The 24,181-nt window shown below is 38.6% G+C and overlaps 2 protein-coding genes across 2 annotated transcripts; both read left to right on the top strand.

Annotated features, from left to right (window-relative positions):
* Positions 5,970-10,598, top strand: LOC109833421 (ankyrin repeat-containing protein At5g02620-like). The gene is made up of 3 exons (XM_020401077.1): positions 5,970-6,999; positions 7,586-8,118; positions 9,201-10,598. The coding sequence occupies exons 1-3, from the start codon at positions 6,402-6,404 to the stop codon at positions 9,882-9,884; spliced, it is 1,815 nt and encodes a 604-aa protein (XP_020256666.1). The 5' UTR covers positions 5,970-6,401; the 3' UTR covers positions 9,885-10,598.
* Positions 15,409-19,976, top strand: LOC109834793 (protein ACCELERATED CELL DEATH 6-like). Its single transcript, XM_020402808.1, is given in 6 exon segments — positions 15,409-15,600; positions 15,697-15,726; positions 15,728-15,988; positions 17,511-17,681; positions 17,683-17,910; positions 18,625-19,976. Coding segments are annotated over 6 exon segments (1,521 nt in total). The 3' UTR covers positions 19,264-19,976.

Here is a 24,181-nt window from a genome sequence, read left to right as displayed (position 1 = left end):
TCGTTGACAGTGGCAGCGACCAAGATATTCTGCGGCGACTGAGATCGACGACTTAGAAGGGAAAATTTTATTTATTTGGAAATTTTTTATTTTTTGGGAAACCCTAAACCAAGTTCTGATACCATGTTAAAGTAAGAGAGAGAGTGAGAGTCTTGGGTAAATTTCTCTTGAATTGAATATTGAGTGTGTACATATATATATACAAGTAGAGGAGGATGAAGTTTGTCCTCATAACCAATGTGAGACTAAACCCACTACTAACACAATATTATCAACATTTAGAGACAAGAAGCAAACTTACTAGGAATCAATTATTTGAGAAAACGATGGGTCAGGGGTATAATTGTCCATTTAATTTTTATTTAGCAGAATTTATAACGGAATGTTAAAATAGGACTAAGTTAATATCTAACAAATGATACAAGGACTAAGTTGGAAAAATAAAAGTGGAGGTACCAATCTGAGAAGAAGCCCTAGTATAGAGATCAAATTGGTCTTTTAGCCTTTAAAAAAATTAAAATGCGTGAAATTTCAATTTGGGACATATTTGAAAATTACACGAGATATATAATGGGAAGAGTTTCTATATTCAAACGAAATATATAATGAAAAGCAGTGTTGCGGTCAGTTTCAGTAAGACCATACCTTTCAAGCATATTATTGCGTTCAATCTCTTAGTAAGACCACATCTTTCAAATAATATGATAGATGAAATATTAATAGAAACCCCGTTTTGGATCATGGAACAGGAACGGAAGCATGGTACACCACTTATTTAGAATCATGTACGAGAGGGGTAGACTTTTATGTTAGATTTGGTTTTTAAACGTAGGAATCTTTTTTTTGATGTAAAATAGGGCAACGAGCCCTATCATAGATAAATATATAAGTGCAAAAGAGAGAGAACAATTTTGAATGCCTTAATGTACAATTTTCTACAAGATTTAAATTCAAGGAACAATAACAACAAAAGAATTCACAAGTCAATTGTGTTTGGTAATCAAAGTGTTTCTTTTTGTAGTGTTTTTTTTTTTAAAAACACCATACCATGGTGTTTATTTTTCAAACGTGTTTTCAAAACACCATTTATAGTTATTATTTATATAGCGGCGGCGGCGGTGGCGGTGGCGACGGCGGCAAGCGGCGCCGTGGCCGCCGGCGGGCCGCATCTCGCGTACGGACCGGACGCACGACCTGCTGCGCAGCTGCAGGCGACGGGCGGCGACGGGCGCGACAAGGGGCGGGCGGCGACAGGTGGAGCGGTATGGCCGCGCGACCGGCTGACCGCATGACCGGATGACGCGGCGCGGGCGACAGGCTGCGGAACTGTCGGCCGGCGCGGCGGCGGCGGCTGCCAGGGCGCGGGTGGCGACGACGGTTGGCTGGCGGCGGCCGGGGGCTGGCACTTGAGCCGACCGTCGGACGGGGCGGCGGCACGGCCGACTGGCGCGGTCCGGCGATGGAGCGGCGGCCACGTCCGTACGGGCCAGTGCGCGCGCGGCGACCCTGACGGCGCTAGCGGTGGCGCGCGGTCGCGGGTGGCGGCGGGGCGGCGGACAGTGGCGCTCCCGTGGGGCGCGGGCGCGCGGACTGGTGACGGCGGCGGACGTGCCGACGCGACAAACGGTCGGCGCGCGGGCAGGTGGCGGCAAGCGGCGACCGCGGTGCCGTGGTAGTGGCGGCGGGCGGGTGGTTGCAAGCGGCGACCAGCGGTGAGTAGCTGGCGGCGGCGGCGGACGAGCCGACGAGCAGCGACTGGGCTTGCGGCGCTCGGACGGCCCGACGTGCCCAGCGACTTAGATGAACAAACGGACCAGTTGACGACGGCCCGGCGGCAGACAGCCGCATAGGCACCCGGCTGGCGACAGAGGCCGGTCGGGCATACATTGAGTGGCGGCCGACAGCGCAGCAACCAGCGCGCGCGGCGTGGGGACGGCGGGCCGCACGAATCGGTCAACCGCAGCAGCGGCGGGGTGACTCAGTGGGCGGCGGACGGGCGGTGGCTTAGATGAAAAAACGGAATCTCAAAACACCTTTTTAGTGTTTTAAGAAAAATGTTTATTTTTTGGATTTTGTAAAGGGTCAAGTCAAAAAATCGCCCCGGTTGCCAAACACGTTTCATTGTTTTTTTGAAAAAAAAACGAAAATGGCAAAAACGCCATGGTTGCCAAACGCTAAGGTATGCATTTGTGTTGTTGTTTTTCAAATGGACGTATTTCTTCAAGATATTAACTAATTCAAATTATAAATCGGGTCACCGAGTGCGTACCCCAATTCACTTTTGTACCGCGTTCTAGGACGATTGAACCCAAGTCATGGTTCGCTATTGTGTCCCACGTTCATGAGATTTATGGGAATATCTTATATGTATAATAGTCCTTCCTATTTGTTTTGAAACAAAATTTTTTCTCATATCACATCAAAAATTGAGGAATTCAAAATTTGAAGAGAACAAAATTAACTTTATTTTAATTTTATTTAAATACACAAGTTTTATTTGTCCAGTGAACTTCAACATAAACTATGAGTTACTAGTGGAAAATCTAATAAAAATAAAAATAAAAATAAATAAAAAACAAACATATAATAATTTGCAGATCATTTTAGAACCCATTTAAACTGGCATACCACAATATCAAGATGAAAATACTCGCACAAAACTAACGAAGAGAATTATGAACCTGTTCCTCAATGGTGGTTCTATGCTATCTTGATCTTGATGATTGGTCTAGTAATTGTTGCTAGTGAAGGATTTGGAAAGCAATTTTAGCTTTCATACTGGGGAGTTCTATTAGCAAGTATGGTGGTTCATATATTACTTCTTCCAGATGGCATCCTTCAGGCTTCTTCCAGCTCATAAGTTGTCAGTTCGTAAGTTGATCTTAAAATATTTACTACATTTGAGAATATATCCTTTAAACTTTAATACAGGAGATTCCAGTAAATATTTTTTTAGAAATAATTATGGGATTATCTCCAGGCAAACCTGTTGCTAACATGACATTTAGATGCTTTGGTCTCATGAGATACAAGATGGCTTCATTAATGTTCATTTCTGATTTCAAGCTGCGTTTTTTACATGAAAATTCCTCCAAAACTTCCCTGGCAAAAGAAAGAAGAAAATGAAGTCTGCTACATTAGAAAGACATAGATAACAACAAAGCATATTTTACTTCACAGTCCATCCGTCTCATTCTTCATCAAAATTCACTCATGGTGCACATTTCAGAGTTCAGCTCCATTGTCATCGGATAGATGGTGAGCTCACAGTTGACAGTTATCAACCCATTTAGCTTCAGGATCGAAACCGATTACATCAATTTCATGGGTCCAATACAAGCTAACACTTTCTAGCTAGTGACACCTTTTCGTTATTATGTCAAATATTGTGAAATTATACTAAGCTTAATGCTACTAATTTCACTTCATAGGTGCAGGATCAAGGCACAACAATAGCAAGTATAATAAACTTCAGTATGTGATGGCGGTTAGTAGCATCAGTTGAGAACATATGCCACTCTGATAAGCTACCAAAGGAAAGCCCCTGGGTACGCCCTACCCAACATCTTGACTATGTTCTCGGAATTACATGGGGCATCATGGGTTCCCCATAAAATGTTCTATCCAAACTGCACATATTCTGGATTCTTCATCTTTTTTCTCATCAGATTTATCGCATTTTTCCTAACAAGAAGGGGGCTCAGGCTTATCAAATTTACCACTATATTTGGTGCTGATACTTGGATACTCCAGCTGCTACAATGAACTTTTGGTCTTAGTTCGTGGTTGCATATTGTTCAGCTTTGTTATGTTGAGGAAGTACAGAGGCTCGTGGGGGGAGTACAACAATGAGTTATCAGCTGTACCTGATACTGGAATTGCACTTATGGTTATCTTATTGAGCATCTCCCTTCAAATTCATGCTATATTTGGGGTTGATTGGTGGGGATTGACTTAAATGATCATTGCCCTTAAGCTAGATGCACTACAACCATGGGAAGACCGCCCCGTGATTCATTAGTTATCTCGAATTTATGATCTTCATGTTTTTTGTGGTAGTGGTGGCCCTAGTGGGTATAAAAACATTATTACGGTCTTTGCAAAGTGTAGTTCTTAATCTTCTGAAGTCTCACTCGTGGTGACAAACTAAATTTTAGTATTTCATTTCTGTTATTACTTTAATTTTCTGTTCTTCTACTTTGATGTTCATTTCACACGTCTATAAGCTCTAATTTAGTCTTTCTCAACACGTACTGTTCCTCTGTACTTTAACAAAATCAGAATTTAGAGCGAAAAAACATAACCAAATCCTTCGAAACTGATATTTTTGGTTCCTGTGAATTGTTTTGCTATTGTTTTGTTATTCTAGAGTCAGTGACGTAACTGAGTTTTCAAGGAACATGATACATGAAAGTTAATTGTCAATCATGTTCGTGCTTACGCATTCAATTAGCTCTTATGCTTTTGGACATATGGACTTCTGAAAAACTAGTGAACCATTCTTTCAGTTTTTTTATTACTAAAAGAACAAGTGAATGTTCTCCAGTAAAAATATTAACTTTATTAATCAACTCTGAAGAAGAGAGAGAAATTTTAACTCTATATACATACTAATCCTTCCAGTTGTTTGACTTCAAAAGACCCTCTGTTCTCACAAAGAAAGTGACCACATTAAATTTTCTCCTCAACTAACGTGCGGGGTTCCTGACCGTCCTACAAATTATTGCTTGAAGGTCAAGCGCAACAAGTTAACTATAGTCAATTTACATCTGATCCCAATCCCAATCCCATGTTTAGTTCAGCATGAAATTTTAAACTCCTGCTTTAAAAGTACTGTCCAAATTGTCACATAAACTCTGCAACACCATACAAACCGAAGTCTAACCAAGAGATGCAACTCCCTAGTAAATATTCTCATGGGAATTCAGGAGTCCCTAACCAGTTGAATTTATTGTAGATTATCTTGTCCGTGCTGATGACAATATTTTCATCATAAAAAGCTTTAATTCTGCTAACTGTGATCTTTCAGTATGCTTAGATGCATGATTTTCAAAGACAGATCACATCAAAGGCTACTTCCTACCTTTTTCCTGCATAAAGTTTTATGCATGCACATCAAGCCCACTAGTCAGTACATTCTAGAATATGAAATCAGGCATAACATCATTATGACATTAGGTTTGTCATATTATAAAAATATAAACCTCAACTCTTACCACAACTTTTTTGGTAATGGTTAGTGGGACTTTAAGATGATGTGAGAGCAACACAAGTTCATTTCCCACCAGCTTTGAATTTAAAGCGGATTTTCTAAAAATTAACACTACTGCGTGAGACCAGCTAGTTTCAGCCATAAAAAATACGCTCAACCCGCGAGGACATGTTAAAATATAAAAATATAAATTTCAACGCTCACCACAACTTTAGAGTTCTGGTCTAATGGTAAGAGGGACTTTAACAAGGTTAATTATATGTCTTGTTCACTTCACCTTGGGTTCTTGAATTTCAACCATCCACTTTAATTTGGCTGACATTCAAAATCACACAAAAGCCGAGGGATCAGAATGTCCTACGCACATTCTAGTGGCCTAATTTGTCCTTTCACATGAAAGGAGAAAGTATTCAGAAATTTCTGCACATTCATTAGTTGACGTATCAAGAACTGTTTACCTTGGATCAGCTCATTGGTGTATCATTGGTTAGTTTTCAATAGAAATGCCTTCCTTGCTGAGAAAGTGACCACTCTCCTCTACACTTGAAAGATATGGCTGAACTAACCTGATCGTGGAAATAAAGGGATCCACGTGCTCAGGAGTCAGGACCCTGTGTCCTCTGCTTGTCCTTCTGCATGCAAGTTAAGCCTACCAAGTCAACTATGAGATTTAGGAGCTACTCCTTCCCATTTGGGTGAAGCAGATGTCCAAATCCAAAAAAATCATAAATATTGAAGTAATAAATATATAATTAAGACGTTAAAATATGCCATCAAATTCTAGAAAGTGACATGATAGAATCTAAATTCTCACACGAAGTCAATAACCAAAAGATAGCAGTAACCCAGACGGACAGTTTCTCAAAAGAGAGAGAAAAAAATCCTCGCCCGAATGAATCTGTGGTTGAGAAAATTCCTCTTTTCAACCCCTGATGTCGATGTTTGTATCATGGAATGCTTCAAAGGCTACTTCCTACGTCTTCGTTGTTGTTGTCTTCCAGTTTGCAATGGGGTATGGTTTTCAAAGACGATCACATCATATGCTATTTCCTACCTCTTTCCTGGCTTCACTGACTTCTACTCTCATGTAAGTCAAGTCCACTTGCATGTTGGCCAATCTATATAGTGCATCAATTTGTCTTCTTAGCAGAAGATTTAAGGAGCTACTCCTTCCTATTATTGGAGAAGAATGGATCCTTACGGTCCAGACGAAACAATGGATCCAAGAATTTACAGAGCCTTGAAAAAAGCCGATATCTTCTCCTTAAAGATGCTTCTTCAAGAAAACCCCAGTCGCCTACATGGCTTAACCGCACAGAAAAACACAGCTCTCCACATTGCTGCTGGCCTAGACTACAACTGGTCGGTCCCTGAAATCCACCAGATCTTCGACAGCCATTTGTATTTCCAATTTGTAGCCAACAAAAGAGGAGAAACTCCGCTCCATTGCGCAGCCCGAGCAGGCAAAATTTTCATGGTCAATTTCTTGATTGGGAGCGCAAGAAAGTCCGACGGTCAGATTCATTTACACGAGATGAAGAATGAACGTGGGGACACGCCGCTGCATGAAGCTGCAAGAAATGGGCATTTGAGGATTGCTTATGAGCTGATGAAGGCAGATGAGGCGTTGGGAGAGGAAATAAATAATCAGGGGGAGTCGGCGGTTTTTCTGGCAGCAGAGAGAGGGGCGGAGGAGATTGTGAGGATGTTGCTGCAGTTTCCGAGTAGCGCAGTTGAAGGGCCTAAAAGACAGACGGCTTTGCATGCTGCTGTTTGTCGAAACTATGGTAACTTTAATCGATCTCCCTGCACTTTCATAAAGTCGAATATTTTGCTGGCTAATTAGCATCACATATAAGTTGGAATTAATTGCGGATAGACCCCCAATAGCTTTATTGTTGCAGATGAACCCCTCAACTGAATTTTTTTTTGACCTGTTTACCCTCAGAAGGTCTATATGTCCAAAAAAAAAAGGTTTTCTCCTTTCACTAAGGGTAGAAGAGGAAAAAAAGTTCACTCAGGGGGCTATTTTCAACAGTTGAACTACAAGGGTTTATCCATGATCTGGTGATAGTATAGAGATCTATGCCAATTAACCTAGAATTTATGAGATTAAATATGTATAATAGAGCGAAAATTGCCCTCAAAATTATACTGTTGAGAAATTTTCCAGGAAGTATTAGGATCTCAAAACAATACATACAAAATAAGTTCATACACAAACATTGCAGGGTAGCGAAGAACAAAGAAATATCTGATCATGTTCTGAATCGGGAAAAAATATATATGTTCATATTTTAAATGTAAAACACCAAAATCTAACTATATACTATTGATACTACTAACAATTTCAAATATTTATACGATTACTAGAAATTGCACGGTTACTGCTCCAGGCAAGACCAGCTCTAGGTCAGACAGTGGATGCAACCGGAAGCTCTCCGCTTCACTACGCAGCATCCATTGGTGGCCATAAGATGATTGAGCTACTGCTTCACCATGATTTTTCCGCAGCTTATCTCTCAGACACAGATGGCCTTTCACCAATTCACGTTGCCGCTAGCATGGGCTACACGGACATAATTACCGAGCTAATTAGGCACTGTCCTGATGTTGCAGAGCTCACCAATAAAAAAGGCAGGAATTTTCTTCATGTTGCCATTGAAAATAAGAGATTAAAGGTTGTGAAATATGTTCTCAGTGATCCTGCACTTGACCAGCTACTCAATGAGCCTGACCATGATGGAAACACGCCACTGCATTTGGCTACAAACAGTCGTAATCTAGAAATACTCCATCTTCTGCTATCCGACAAAAGAATAGACACCAGATCGAGGAACTACAAGGGTCTCACAACTCTTGATCTTGCTTCCTCATGTACGGATTCAAGCACACGCCTTAGGATGGTACGCTTCATTTATTTCACATTCCTACTTATCTATACTATAGACTAAAACAAACCCCCTTTTCTGCCACTGGGGAAATCCTTAGACAATTGACTTCCAATTTCTATATATTAATTATTTATTGATTTTTCCACAACCTACTTTCTTTTTCTCTCTCCCACTCACTGATTGCAATTAGTTTCAAATTAATATAATATCTAGAGTGAAAGCAATACGCAACAATCAAAATAGTAACGTTGCAATATGATTGTCACATCACATTGTAGTACAAAGTAAGTAGCGCTTCCATAAAAAAAAAAGAAATGCTAGGGGCACACCCCAAACCACACCACCAACCACACTCTCCTCTCTCATTTGCTACAGTACACGGGACCTCACATGGGATTTTAAAAGTTTAAAATCTCATGTGGGGCCCTGTGTACTGTAGCAAATGAGAGAGGAGAGTGTGGTTGGTGGTGTGCCCCTATCACCACTCTAAAAAAAAGCCCAGTGTATCGCACGGCGTAAAACTAGTCAGTATCATATCCAATGGTTTTTGGCCTTTGCAACTCCTTGCCCTTCAACACAATTAGAATACAATTAAGATCCATATACATAAAGACGCATTATTTTTCGAAAACATCCTTCTGAGAATTTATTATTCCATTTACCTATACGGATACAATAGCTATCATTTGAAGTCCTACAATACATCCACCTTCCCGTGGTAACATGGACAATTAAAGACATCCATTATGGGCCACCAAACTAAACCTTACATGTGAGATTCAGTTTCACATATTTGATAAAAGAATCAGAACAAAGAAAATCAGAGACAGCCTAAAAATAATCTACAGTGGGTCCTAAAGATCCTTATTTATCTACAGAGTAATATGTCCTCTACATCTACATAACAAGATTTACAACTGAAAATAGTCTGCTTTGATGTCGCATCAGAGCAAATAAAATAGTCTTGACGAATTTGATCTCACTTGGAGGGATCACAAAAATCAGCTAATTTATCTGATGGAATGAAAAGCTTTTTAAGTTTAGGAAGGTAGAGTTTCTTACTTGAATCGCAATATGAGTCCTTCGCTGTGCAGCACAAGATCATGAAGCAACTGGCGTCAGCAGGCTCAGAGTTCAGCCCACAACGAATGGACTTGATGAGAAAGAAGTTTTGTCGAGAAAAAACTGAAGAAATTAATCGATACAGAGCATTAGCAAATAATCTAGCAATTGTAGCAGTTCTCATTGCAACCGTTACATTTGCTGCTGCTTTCACTATGCCCGGTGGCTATGAGAATGATGGCCCAAATCGTGGGATGGCAATTCTAGCAAAGAAGGCAGTCTTCAAAGCATTCCTTATCTCTGATGCTATAGCCATGGTTAGCTCCATCATTGTCACTTGCTTGCTCATTTATACAGGATCTTTTGATCATGATGTTCGACTGCATTCTATAAGCATTGCACTGAAATTTATGTGGGTGGCCCTTGGAGGAATGGTTGTGGCTTTTGCCATGGGAACTTATGCGGTGGTTGCATCAGCTTGTAAATGGCTTTCTATTCTTATTTGCTTCATGGCGTGTAGTGTTCCCTTTGTTGCTTGGATAATTAAATGTTGGCCAAAGTTTGACTCGTTAAAGATGGTGAAGGCAACAAGAAATCATGAGAAAAAAAGGAAAGAAACTGCCAGATCAAGAATAGTTGATTTGCAAATGCCAAACAGCATGATAGTGGACTTCGAGACACCTAGTGGTTCTAAATATGATTCAATTTATTCCTAGTCCCACATACGAATCTTTGTATTCCATCCAACTAATGAATTGTTGTGAACAATGATCTTTGCATGTAAGATTTTCTTGTAATATTGTTTATGAACCATTTCTTCTGTATAAAAATTCATGCTTGCTTCATCCTAAATCCTTTGCCTGAACTCTTTTCAGAACTTTGCATGAAACAAACCTAGAAATCCAACGAAACTGATAATATTTTGGTAAAGCCTGAGACACCACAAAAAACATGAAAAACTAGATCAAAAGCTGGCTTGAGCAATACCATTTATCCTCTCTGTTGTCAACCATGAAATTCCGGGATCAAGTTTCTACTCCTACCTCTAACTTGGTGCAGAACGGGAAAACGAAAACCGGTCTTCCCAAAGTTTGGATGGATAATGGACTTCCTACCATGTTATAGCTGCTTGATAAAGATCTATAATCATTTGGAAAATCTCTTTTACGCTCATTTTTTCTTTTGACGAGTCCATTCTTAAGACATCTAAGGTGCTATTTTACAAGGTCACAATGTGTAGAATAATTGCGGTAATAACAATTATAGTTTCCCAGCAAACAATTATCTATGGTCAAATAACCATATACGTTTACATGGTCAAATAATAGTGACAACACCAATTCTCATGTCTATTGCAAGTTCTTATTGTTGGATAGCGGGTTCTTAATATGTTTCCTAATTTATTTTGGTAACATGTTATTGGGATTCCTAATCTGTTTTGGTAACATGATTCCAAATCTATTTTGGTAACATGATTCCAAATCTGTTTTGGTAATATGATTCCAAATCTGTTTTGGTAACAGGCTATTAGGATTTCTAATCTGTTTTGTTTTTTGTTTTAGAATTCCTAGTATGTTTTTAGTTTTAAGATTTCTATATATATGGAACGATTGGAAGAGAGAATAGAGTAGCGAATTGGGGATATTTGGAGCACAGAAAAGATGTATTTTCTAAGCTATTGGTTAGGGTTTTATTTGGATAGAATTAGAGAATTGTTGGTGAGATTAATTGGTGAGTTCGAGTGATTTGTAATCTCAATTTGTATTCTTCTTTTCTATTAGTGAAAACCCCATCCCCTTTTTGTCCCGTGGACATAGGCAACTTGTTGAACCACATTAAAATTGGTTGTTTGTGTTTATGTCGTTATTTTGCATTGTTTGGCCTTCTCTCGGCGTTTGTTTGATTTGGTCTCTCGAAGCACGTCGGTTTTGTTTTGGCTTCCGCCGCGCACAACAAGTGGTATCAGAGCTTGGGCTACGCTTGAGCTATTTAGAGGAGTAGATCGTTTTGGAGGCTCGTCTAGGGCTTCGTTTGGTGATAAATGTGGGATCTTTTTGATAAGACTATCTTTTTTAATTTTGGATCTATTCTTCGTTTTTTCCGCTTTGATTTGTTGGTGATTTGAGAAAGATGGTCGAGAAAGAAGGAGTTGTGGAGGGTACTTCCGACGTGAAGACCGTTCAAAGTTTGATTATCCACTCTATGAAAATAGATGTGAAGAAGTTTAATGACACAAATAATTTTGGTTTTTGGAGATGTGAAGTCTTGGATGCGCTCAATGAGTTAAATTTGGAGGATACTTTAAAGTTGGATGGGAAACCGGGCGACATTGAAGAGAATGTTTGGAAGAAGATGAATCGAACGACGTGTGGTGTGATTAGATCTTATTTAACTCAAGATTTAAAATATGATGTGATCAATGAGACTTCGGTTAAGAAGATTTGGGAGATCCTAGAGGACAAATATTTGACAAAGAGTATAGAAAACCGCTTGTATTTGAAGAGGTGACTTTATCGCTTCCAATTAAAAAAAAGAACCTCCATTGATGATCACATGAACCACTACGCGAAGCTTCTTGCGGATTTGACGAATATAGATGTAATGATTGAAGATGAGAACAAGGCGTTGTTATTGTTAAGTTCTTTGCTGGACGGGGAATATGAGACATTCGTTCTTACTCTTATTAATGGGAAAGTATCTCTTTCGTATAGTGATGTCACCATTACACTTGTAAATTATCAGCTTTGAAAAAAGGATAAGAAGACTTCAGTTGAGTCGGTAGCGAGGGCATTGGTCGCGAGAGTAAAGAGTCCAAACCATGATAGAAGATCGCGGTCTAAAGGGGCACATCCTGAAGTTCGTAGGAATTAGCGTGCCTTTTGTAAAGAGGATGGACATTAAAAAACCGAATGCCCAAAGTTAACAGATCGAGTCGGGAAGAATAAGGGGAAAGCTATTCAAGCTTTAAAGGTAAATATTGTCAAGGCTAGTGGAGACAATTCATATTTGAATTCTTTAGGCTACTCATTAGCACTACTATCAGTTTGTGTTGTCGACTCTACAGAGTGGATGTTAGATTCGGGTGCTTCTTACCACATTTACCCTAGGAGGGATTTGTTTTTAGCTTTCAGGAATTGAAAAGAAGGGATGTCATGTTTATGGGTAATGATCATGAATACCCTATTGACGGTATCGGTACCGTTCGTATTAGGATGTGTGACGGAGTGATTCAGGAGTTGGATGAAGTGAGGTCCGTTCCTCAGTTAAAGAAGAACATCATTTCACTTAGAGTTTTAGAGGCAGTAGGCTATCGAGTGACCTTAGAGGATGCATGTTTAAAGGTCATATTTAGATCCATGATTGTGATGAAGGGCGTCAGAAAGAAGAATTTATATTATTTGATTGGGAGCACGGTGATTGGTAGAGAGCTGACAACTTCTTTAGATTTGTCTAGACTGTGACAGTTGTTAAGGCTGTGATATTTGATTGGTTATGCCGTGTATGGTTTGTTAAGGAGTGTTTTGACCTGCAAATTGAACTCTTTTAAGCACATTGGTATGAGAAAGAAGACCGAGGTGGAGTTTGACACTTCTATCCATCGATCGAGGGGTCTTTTAGGTGGTGTTCATCCAAGTATTTGGGGCCCTTCCAAGGAGGTATCGTTGGAAGGTAATAGGTATTTGATTTTCGTAGTTGGGGACTGTTCTAGGCATTAGTGGGTTGTAACCAAGTCCCGTTGGTTTGAAGTCCTAGAAGTCAACAACATATGAAGGAAGTGTGTTGGCAGAAAGGTAACCCGTTGTTTTATTTTTGGTAGGGGTTCTTTCTTGCATTTGTGCCGAGCTCACTGCAGTTTGAGACACTTCATTGAAGAGGAAACATTGGGGCGACGAGATGAGATGACAGTTTTGATGAATCGTTCCTTGCTGGAGGAGGATCGGCGTTGGTTATCGAGCATTGGATTGCAGAAGAGTTTTGAAGCTTTAACATATTTGGATCATTTTAATCATAAGTTGCCGACTGCTGCGTGTGGAGATTTTGGATCGTGTGGAGCTGTTTCAGATTTTGGGTTGCGTCGGATGTTTGGTTGCCCAGCATTTGGTCACATCGAGGATGTGAGATTTGATCCGATTGCACGTTTGAGATTCAGAAGCTCGTTTGGTTATCAGTTGGGAGACTCTGATTTTGTTCTAAGTAGGTATGTCACATTTGACTCTCGACAGGTGGAGAATGTTGATCAGATCGTTAGGATATTGCAGCGGGTGGAGGGTGATGCTACTCCACGTTGGATGAAGATTACTCCACATACTTCAGATTATACTGTATCATTTGGGATTCTAGCTGAGGTGACATAGTTTGGGGATCATTTGAATTTGGATGCAGATGATGAGTTAGTTTTGAATTCAAGTGTAGCTGGTGGACATAGTTTGGATTTGGATATGACCGTTGGTTCATCTCAGGTTGAGGTGTTTAGTTTGTTTCACTTTTAGGCCATTAGGAGAGCTATCAACCGTAAATTTGTTGATGATGTTAGAGAAGGGTTGCGAACTCTTCTAGTTGATTGAGGGTCTTTGGAGGTCATTTGGTGAACTACGTGAATGCTTGATTCCTTGGGCAATAGGATACGTAGGCAGTCATTTATGATGCAGCCGGTTTGGTGAGTTGATTCCGACATTTGGAGTTTGTTCGCATTCTCGTTTGGGTTCTTGACTTGTTGTGGATTTGTTTTACTTTGTACTAGACACAACAAGTGAGATGTTTAGTTGGTATTAGTGTCGGCTTAGTTTTGAAAAAACTTCGTCGAGGTGGAGAATTGTTGGATAGCAGGTTCCTAATATGTTTTCTAATTTGTTTTGATAACAGGTTATTGGGATTTCTAATTTATTTTGGTAACATGATTCCAAATCTGTTTTGGTAACAGGTTATTAGGATTCCTAATCTGTTTTGTTTTTTGTTTGAGAATTCCTAGTATGTTTTTGGTTTTAGGATTTCTATATATATGGAACGATTGGAAGAGAGAATAGAGCAGCGAATTGGGGATATTTGGAGCACAGAAAAGAGATATTTTCTGAGCTATTGGTTTAGGATTTTATTTGGAGAGAATTAGAGATTTGTTGGTGAGATTAATTGGTGAGTTCGAGTGATTTGTAATCTCAGTTTGTACTCTTCTTCTCTATTAGTGAAAACTTCATCCCCTTTTTGCCCCGTGGACGTAGGCAACTTGCCGAACCACGTTAAAATTGGTTGTTTGTGTTTGTGTCGTTATTTTAAATTGTTTGTGGCCTTCTCTCTCGGCAATTGGTTTGGTTTCTCGAAGCACATCGGTTGTTTGGCTTCCGCCGCGCACAATACTTATTGCTTTTACCAAAACATGGAGTCTAGTGAAGGGAAAATAGCAACCACTATGTCAAACAAAATGTTGATTTAATAATAGAAACTGGCATTTCAGAATAACTCATACCTTTGCTGGTGTCACCCAAAAGTATTAAAATATCTCTTGAAAACCCAACAGCCGTAAGTACAAGTTGATTGATGAGGCAGAATACATGTTTAACTCTACTGGCAGTTAGTCATGCCATGTCACCAGATTGCGCACGGTTCTGCAGTTATTGACAATGCTCATGAATAACAACACTAGAATAAGGCAGAACGTAACTTTTTGAGAAAGGGAACTTGCAAGTAATTATTTTATAATAGAAATTACGCAAAGAAACAAGTAACGAAATTCTGCACTTGATTCTAGTACCTAGACACGCAGCATAGTAACCTCAATGCACATGGATAACAACACTGGAATAAGGCAGAAAGTAAATTTGTAGAAGGAAATAAATGGGAACTTGCAAGTACTTATTACGCAACAGAAATTACACAAAGAAACAAGGAATCAAATTCTACATTGATTCTAGTACGTGGACCACGCAGCACAGCGACCTCAAAGCATAAATAAAGTCACATACCCTGCATATATATTTATCCCAAAGCCTAACATATTCACACTGATCCAAAAAATTTGTTGTTGGAAGCAAAAGTACAGTAGATATTTTCTCCTATGCTCCAAGCATCTGCAATCCCTTTTTCTTTCTTTCTTTTGCTTTTCCTCAAAGCCATTATAGCCTGTCAAGTCAATCGCAGTAACATCCATCTCCAGTTGCTTCTCTATTAATTAAGAGTTACATACAGTTTCTTCCCATAACAAAGAACTGAAGAGATTTTTCTCACAATTTAATATTTGAGAGAGCTATGGATCCACAATTGTTCCGAGTGTTGAAAGAAGGCAACATAGACATGTTGAAGACACTGATGCAAGAGAAGCCAAGTTGCCTACAAGGCATAACTGCAGAGAAGAACACACCTCTGCACCTTGCTGCTGGGCTTGGCTATGAGTCCTCAGTGACAGAGATCCTCAATCATCATCCAGACTTGACATATTCAGTCAACTCCGGAGGAGACACTCCGCTACACTGTGCTGCACATGGGGGCCATGACTTGTGGTCCATGTCTTGATTAGGCATGTGAAATACAAACAAGCTGATCTATGTGAGATGCGAAATGAATGTGGCAAAATACACCATTGCATGAGGCTGTGAAACAGTGTAATCTGAGCACTTCAAAAGTGCTCATGCATGAGGAATGGCGGTTGGGTCATATTGTTAATGAACATGGGGAATCAGCAGTGTATCTGGCAGCGGAGAGAGGAGAGTTGGAGATTGTGAGGATGTTGCTGCAGTTTTCAGCTCGCGCTGTTGGAGGTCCTGATCACCAGACCGCTTTGCATGCCGCTGTTTGTCGAAACTCTGGTAGGCCTAGTTATTTCTCTTTACTTTCATAAAGATTGATTGCAGATACACCTATTCCTATAGGACGTAGATCATTAATTACCATCAAAATTTCTTATTAACACCTAAGATTTCAAGCATGGATACCTTTAAACTTTCGAATTAAAAACTTTAGGAGTGCTGGTCAACATGTGTGGCTTGTGAGAAATATGTCGTAAGTTCTAGGGAAGAGGAGAATATTATGAGACAAATCCCTCTAATGATAAAGATCCACATTAATTGTGGTGTGTCATTTGTAAGTTTGGGAGTTACGAAACACGTTAATTTGCAGGCATGCATTCAATTTTAATACAAATTTGTATTTAGATGTGTGTAGTCCTTTGATGTCAGTTAGTTAGATGACAGAATTCATTAAGGATTACACACACACATACATAATGTAAAATATAGCTTAGTTACCCTTTAAAAAAATATTAAATTAAATCTGTACCCCTGTGTTTAGTTTGATAAATTCTGATTCATTACCAACTAAATATTATGATTACTATTTAATATGCGGGTGAAAGTAAAGTCTCAATTTTAAGGAAGAGATTACACATTCAGTAAGGAGACTCATAACATATAACTGCAAGTGCTAATATGAAAATTTCGGTTACTTTTGAAGGTTGCTTAATTATTATCCAATCTTGAATAAGTTTGATTTAAAACCAAGAAATCTGAGGCAATGTGAGTAAAATGATTTGTGTACTGTATATTCATACTTACATTCTCCTAGATAATCACATATAGAAAAGTAGGTTATATAATACAATTAGTTAATATTAAACTTAATGTATTCTTAAGGGTGCTCCACACACAAATATTTTCTGGCCTAAATAAACTAAATGCTAATTTTGAAGGGTATATAAGTAAAAACATAATTTATAATTGGGGAAGTTCATATGAAGTGGCACAATTTCTAAATTATATTTACACATAATGGCAATGAGATAATCAGTTCTAGTTCTAAGTCCAAAAGCTAAAGTGACTTTTCTCCCATATATGCGCCCAAACTATCGTATTTACACATAATGGCAATGAGATAATCAGTTCTAGTTCTATAGTTCTAAGTCCAAAAGCTAAAGTGACTTTTCTCCCATATATGCGCCCAAACTATAGTATTAAAAAAAAAACTTTTTAAATCATCATAATTGCTATTTAACTCCCAAACAATAGTCATCCCTTAACTTTAACCCTCATCCTAACCTGATAAATTATAATATTATTTTAAAATGAATAATTTTCAGAGCAGTTCAATCTTTAACATAATATTCCACTGTTATTTCCTTAATTGGATGAGGGGTAAAATTGAAAGATAATTACAATTTAGAGGGTACAATAACAATTACAATGATTTGGAGGATAATTTTAAAAACTACATATGATTTGGAGGGCACATATGAAAACAAACTAAAACATAACTGAAAAAAAAACCTAAACATAACACTTCACTTTTGCAACTATACAAACGAGAACCAACAATATAGTTTTGTACCTTTAAATTTTCATAGATACATTCCCAATTGAATGGACTGGCTGGACGCTATTGACAGTTGCCTTTATTTTTTACGTCATTACCAGAAATTGCAGAACTCCCTGATGAAGAAATTGCCACTTATAAGTCACCACGTGGATGCATCTGAAAGCTCTCCTATTCATTATGCTGCATCCTTTGGCGATCATAAGATGATCCAGGCAGCTACTCCTCCATCATGATGCTTCCGCAGCTCATCTCTTAGACAAAGATGGTCTTTCAGCAATTCATGTTGCTGCCACCATGGGCTACATTGAAGTCATTGCCGAGATAATCAAGCATTGTCCTGACACTATCGAGCTCACCGATAAAAAGCAGAGGAATTTTCTTGTTGTTGCCATTGAAAACAAGCGATTGACGGTCGTGAAATATGTTCTCAATAATCCTGCTCGTTAGGAGCTGATCAACACGATGGATCAGGAGGGGAACACACCATTGCATCTGGCAACACTTATTCACAACCTGGAGATAGTAAATCTTTTGCTGGCTGATGAGAGAATAGACACCAGATCAAGGAACTACAAGGGTCTCACACCTCTAGATCTTGCCTCCTTGTCTGTGAACTCAAGCATAAGCGTTAGAACAGTAGATACTTCTTTATTTAACATTCCTATGTATGTTACTTTAAACTGCTTTGCTCTTTGTTCTCACATAACGGGAAACAAGAAAGATTAATAAGATCAAATTTGACCAACCTATTTCACCTTTATTGAAGTTTTATCAACCAAAATGTAGACAAAATGACTTTAAATGTAATAGGATCAAATTAGGATAAAGCCCACACAAATAGTAGTTATTCTTTGTAGCTGCTCTACAGTTTTCCTATCCTTCTTTCCACTTGCAAAAACTGAAAACCTATTAGCACATAGATAGCACAACGTCACTGTAATATACACAAATACAATAACTATTCTGTAAAGTCATCACCTATCAGGGCCATCATCAAAGAAATGAATTTTTTAAAACACTTTTGAACTTATAGTGGAATTGTGTATTCTTATCCACCTCCATATTGTCTGCAAAAGTCTTAGTAAAAAAACGATCAACGCTCAGAAGTGAGTGAAACTGACGGATGAAAATAAATAAATAAATGCAGGAGGATAAACTTTCTTGCTTGATCATGATATTGATTATGTCGCTGTGCAGCACAAGATCATGAAGAGATTAATGTCAGCAGGCTCACAATTCAGCCCACAATGCATGGACTTAATGACAAAGGATTTTTATTCAGAAGATGCTGAAGAAATTAACCGATATAGGGCATTATCGAATAACCTAGCAATAGTGGCAGTTCTTATTGCAACTGTCACTTTTGCCGCAGCCTTCACTCTGCCCGGTGGCTATGAGAATGATGGCCCAGACCGTGGGATGGCAATTCTAGGAAAGAAAACAACCTTCAAGGCTTTCCTTATCTCTGATGCTTTAGCAATGGTTAGCTCCATTATAGTCACTTGCTTCCTCATTTATACAGGATCTTCTGATCATGATGTCCGGTTGCACTCTATTAGAGTTGCTATGAAATTGATGTGGGTGGCCCATGGAGGAATGGTTGTGGCTTTTGCCACGGGCATCTATGTGGTGGTGGAATCAGGTCGTAAGTGCATTTCTGTTCTTATTTGCTCTATGGCATGCAGTGTTCCCTCCATTGCTTGGATGATGGCACACTGCCCAGCATTTGACTCATTAAATCTGGTGACGACAAGAAGAAATCAAGATAAAAAAGGGAAAGAAACTCCACTATTATAACCATTGGATTTTCATACTCCTAGCAGCATGATAGGGTACTTTTTAACACATTATCCTCGTCAGTCAATAGAATGCTAGTCCTATATAAGACTCTTTGTGTTTCATCCAAGTAATGAATTGACAGGAAGAGTAGAAAAGGGCGAATTTTTATAAGATTTTGCTAGATCTCATGTAGATCTTTTTGCTTCCAGCCTTTTTAGCACATATTGCTTTACTTGTTAAAGCCTGAGAGACCAAAAAGGCATGAAACCTTAAATCCAATTCTGGCTTAAGCGATATCCGATGATACTTTCCGTTGTCAATCATGAAACTCCAATATTGAATTTTTACTCATAACTCTGTGCTAAATTGATGTTAACAGAGGAAATTGACCCAAGGTTCGTATGCAGAATGAACTTCCTACCATGCTGTGGCTTCTTGATAATGAGGTCTGTCACCATTGGGCAACATCTTTTTTTTATTTTCGTTATTGCTTTTGATAACTCGATCTATCAATTCATCAAGGTGTCATTTTGCAAGGTTACAAGTGGCAGTAGTGCTTACAATTTCCAAACAGCAAGTTAATGCGTTCAAATAACAATACGCATTTATATAACAAAACAAGTGATGAAAGCACCTTATTTCTCCACCTACGAAAATGAGGAATTCACACAAGAAAACATAGCAACATAATGTAGAACAAAATGCTGGTCTAATAAAACATGGTTTCAGGAATTCATACCTTTACTAGATGTCACTTAAAAGCATAAAGTACCCAACTCCCAGAAACTTAATCACTGCAAAAGTTCAACTCATTGACATATGATGCCATGCTGCAGGGTTGCACACTTCTGCAGATGGAAATTTTGTTGATGTCAATGAATAACAACAAACGAAGGAAGCAGAAAGTAATTATTTTGAGAGACAAATAAATTGGAACAAACCTGGCATCTTCGTTGAGCTACGCCATATCACATTTTTAGAATTAAGTAATCTAACTCTAATGAGTTCTTACATCTCAATGAAACTAGCACCTCTATTTCTCCCCGGTTGGCATTCTCTCAAACACATGAACTACGCCCCACAAATACCCAAACCAATCACACATACCTATAAGTTTCGTCCACAGCTGCATATTTGCATTCTTCCATGAGTCCCAAAGAACCAGGATCAGCATAAACCACAGACATCAGCTCATCCATTTTCATTTTTCAGGACTACAATCTTCGTCATTTCATGCAACAGCGAAAAGCCATCAACTCGACGACAGAGAACTGCCAAGATCAGCATGATTAACGTAACAACCTATCATAGAGTTTGAAGTTAATCGACACTTTGGGAATTTTATCGAACAGTCGCTATATAGTATATACGCGTGGGGAAAAAGTAATGCAAAATGTGCGAGAGAGAGAGAGAAGGGTGTGTGTGTGTGTGTTAAGCCCGTCTTCAATGGGCTAGTGGGCTAATCCGCGGGAATAAAACTAAAGCATGAAGAGAGGGCTGCTTAAACAAGGAGCCCAAAAACAAAAAAGAGAAAAGAAAATGAAGAATAGCCAATGGCCACTGGGCCCACATGAAATGAATACACATTAGCCATGTATTCCAAAAAGGAGCAAGGCGATCATTTTGCTTACAAATTACGCGTCTGAATATTTCGGAATTAGGGGCTGTTTGTTTGCCTAAAAAAAGTGGGAAATCAAAGAATAGGAAATAAAAAAATATGAAATCTTGTATTATGGTTGTTTGGTTGGCTAAAAAAAAGAAGAAGATCAAAGAATAGGAGATGAGATGAGATGAGTTGTCACCATATTATTGGATGATGTGAGTGATTTTTTAAGAAAACTTGTTTTAAGATTGTTTGGTTGGTTAAAAAAAATAAGGAAATGTATTATAAAAAACATATTTCTTATAATAGTTTCTTTCTTGTGTTTGGTTCATTCTTAAAAATAAGAAAATAGATGATATGAGATGAGTTGTTTGTATATTATTGGATGATGTGACCCACACTTAAGAAAATCAATTTCCTTGTTTTTTTTTGAGAAAATGGATGAAAATAAAATGTTAATGAGATGAGATGAGTTATCACCATATTATTGGATGATGTGTGTGATTTTTAAATATGAGATGAGATGAGTTGGATGATGTGACTCATTTCTTGTGTTTGATTTATTTTTAGGAGATGGTATGAGATGAGTTGTTGGATAAAAATAATATTCTATTGGATAAAGTGGATGAGTTGTTAGATAAAAATAATATTTTATTGGATGTTGTGGTGAGTTTTAGGGTGAAAATGGAGAAAAATAACGTTTTTGAGATTTTCATGACCCAAGCTAAAGGGGGGCATGGAATACCAAAAATGCTCCAATATCAATCTTTTAGTAATTGGCACCCAGTGGCGTATTCAGAAAAACCTTTTTTAGAGGCTCATGATAAGTATTGGTTAATATTAGCAAGTATTGGGACATGTCATAGAAACAAAATTAATAAATAGCATTCTAGATTGCTTAGATTTCAAATGTAATTATTAACTAAAAATTAAGAGTTAATTCAAACATTAAAGTTGAAAATATTCAATGCAATTTTTTTGAAAGTATTGAAATGTCTTTTAATCTATTAAACCTAAAAAATTATAAAACATTAATGTCATTGAGTATATTTGCAAAATCCAAATCCTTACAACATATATAGTGGAATAACCGGTGATAGAACAAAATTTGGTGGAACTATACCTTCATCCTAATAAAAAAGGGAGAGTAATATTATCAAAAAGGTCCGAAACTGACAGTTCAGATTTTGGTCCGGCTCACTTCCTGTCCACTTGCCAATGTTGAGCGCTGCAGAAACTAAACAACCAAACCAACGTGCTACGAGAAATCAAATCAAACGAACGTCGAGAGAATGCCAAAAGAACCAAATCAATGGCACAAACACAAACAACCAATTTTAACGTGGTTCGGTAAGTTATCTACGTCCATGGGGCAAGAAGGGGATAGGGTTTTTCATTAATAGAGAAGAAGAATACAAACTGATATTACAAATCACTCAAACTCACAAATTAATCTCACCAACAAATCTCTAATTCTCTCCAAACAAAACCCTAACCAATAGCTCAGTAAATACCTCTTTTCTGTGCTCTAAATATCCCTAATTTTCTTCTTAATTCTCTCTTCCAATTGTTCCATATATATAGAAATCCTAAAATCATAAATATACCAGGAATTCTAAAACAAAAAACAAAACAGATTAGGAATCCTATTAACCTGTTACCAAAACAGATTTGGAATCATGTTACCAAAACAGATTAGGAATCCCAATAACCTGTTACCAAAACAAATTAGAAAATATATTAGGAACCTGCTATCCAACAATTCTCCACCTCGATGAAGTTTTTTTAAAACTGAGCCAATACCAATACCAACCAAACGTCTCATTTGTTACGTCTAGTACGAAGTGGAACAAATCCACGATAATGGACTCAATCCACAACAAGTCGAGAACCCAAAAAAGAACGCGAACAAACTTCAAATGTCGGTATTAACTCACCAAACCGGCTGCATCATAAATGACTGCATACGTATCCTCTTGTCTAAGGAATCAAGTCTTTACGTAGTTCACCCAAACGGCCTTCAAAGGACCTCAATCAAATAGAAAAGTTTGCAACTCTTCATAAATATCACCAATGGATCTGCAACTGATAGCGCTCCCAATGACCCCAAACTAAAACAAATCAAATACCTCCATATGAGGTGAACCAATGGCTGTATCCAAAACATGTCCACCAGCTGCACTCGAACCCAAAACCAACTCATCATCTGTATCCAAATCCAAATAATCTCCAAACTATGTCACCTCAGTTATAATCCCAAATGATACAGTATGATCTGGAGTATGTGGAGTAATCTCCACCCAATGTGAAGTAGCATTACCCTCCACCTGCTGTGATATCCTAATGATCTGATCAATACTTTCTATCTGTCGAGAGTCAAATGTGACATACCTGCTCAGAACAAAATTAGAAGCTCCTAACTGATAATCAAACGAACCTCTGAATCCCAAACGTGCAATCGAATCAAAACTCACATCCTCGATGTGACCAAATATCGGGCAACCAAATATCCGACGCAACCCAAAATCTGAAGCAGCTCCACCAGATCCAAAATTTCCACACGTAGCAGTCGGCAACCTATGACCAAGATGACCTAAATATGTCGAAGCTCCAAAACCAAAATCAATGCTCGACAACCAACACCGATCCCCCTCTAGTAAGGAATGACTCATCAAAACTGTCATCTCATATCATCGCCCTAATGTCTCCACATCAATGAAGTGTCTCAAACTGCCATAAGCTCGGTACAAATGCAAGAAAGAACCCATACTAAAGCTAGAACGACGGGTTACCTTTCTGCCAATACACTTCTTCCAATTGTTGTTGACTTCTAGGACTTCACACCAACGGGACCTGGTTGCAATCCACCAATGCCTAGAACAATCGCCAACTACGGAAACCAAATATCGATTATCTCCCAATAATGCCTCCTTGGAAAGCCCCCAAATACCTGACTAAACACCACCTAAAAGACCCCTCGATCGATGGATAGAAGTGTCAAACTCCACATCGGTCTTCTTGCTCATACCAATGTGCTCAAAGGACTTCAATCTGTAGGTCAAAATACTCCTCAACAAACCATGCACGACATAACTAATCAAATAACCCAGCCTCAACAACTGCCCTAGTCTAGCCAAATCCAAAGAAGTCGTTCGCTCTCTATCAATCACCGTGCTCCCAATCAAATAGTACAAATTATTCCTTTTGACGCCCTTCATCACAATCATAGACCCCAGTATGATCTTCAAATGTGAATCGACCAAGGTCACCCTATAGTCTGCCTCCAAAACTCCAAGCGAAATGATGTTCTTCTTCAACTGAGGAATGAACCCC

This window comes from Asparagus officinalis, chromosome 3 (genome assembly GCF_001876935.1).
Source record: "Asparagus officinalis chromosome 3, Aspof.V1, whole genome shotgun sequence".
Taxonomy (NCBI): domain Eukaryota; kingdom Viridiplantae; phylum Streptophyta; class Magnoliopsida; order Asparagales; family Asparagaceae; genus Asparagus; species Asparagus officinalis.
The sequence above is the reverse complement of the archived record's forward strand: the minus strand, read 5'-3'. Positions and strand labels throughout refer to the sequence as shown.

Excerpts from the sequence above, each read along its gene's own strand:
- LOC109833421 (XM_020401077.1), top strand. The coding sequence starts at position 6,402 with ATGGATCCTTACGGTCCAGACGAAACAATGGATCCAAGAATTTACAGA. Across the intron at positions 7,000-7,585 it reads TGCTGTTTGTCGAAACTATG|AAATTGCACGGTTACTGCTC; the intron begins GTAACTTTAATC and ends TACGATTACTAG. Across the intron at positions 8,119-9,200 it reads CAAGCACACGCCTTAGGATG|CACAAGATCATGAAGCAACT; the intron begins GTACGCTTCATT and ends TTCGCTGTGCAG.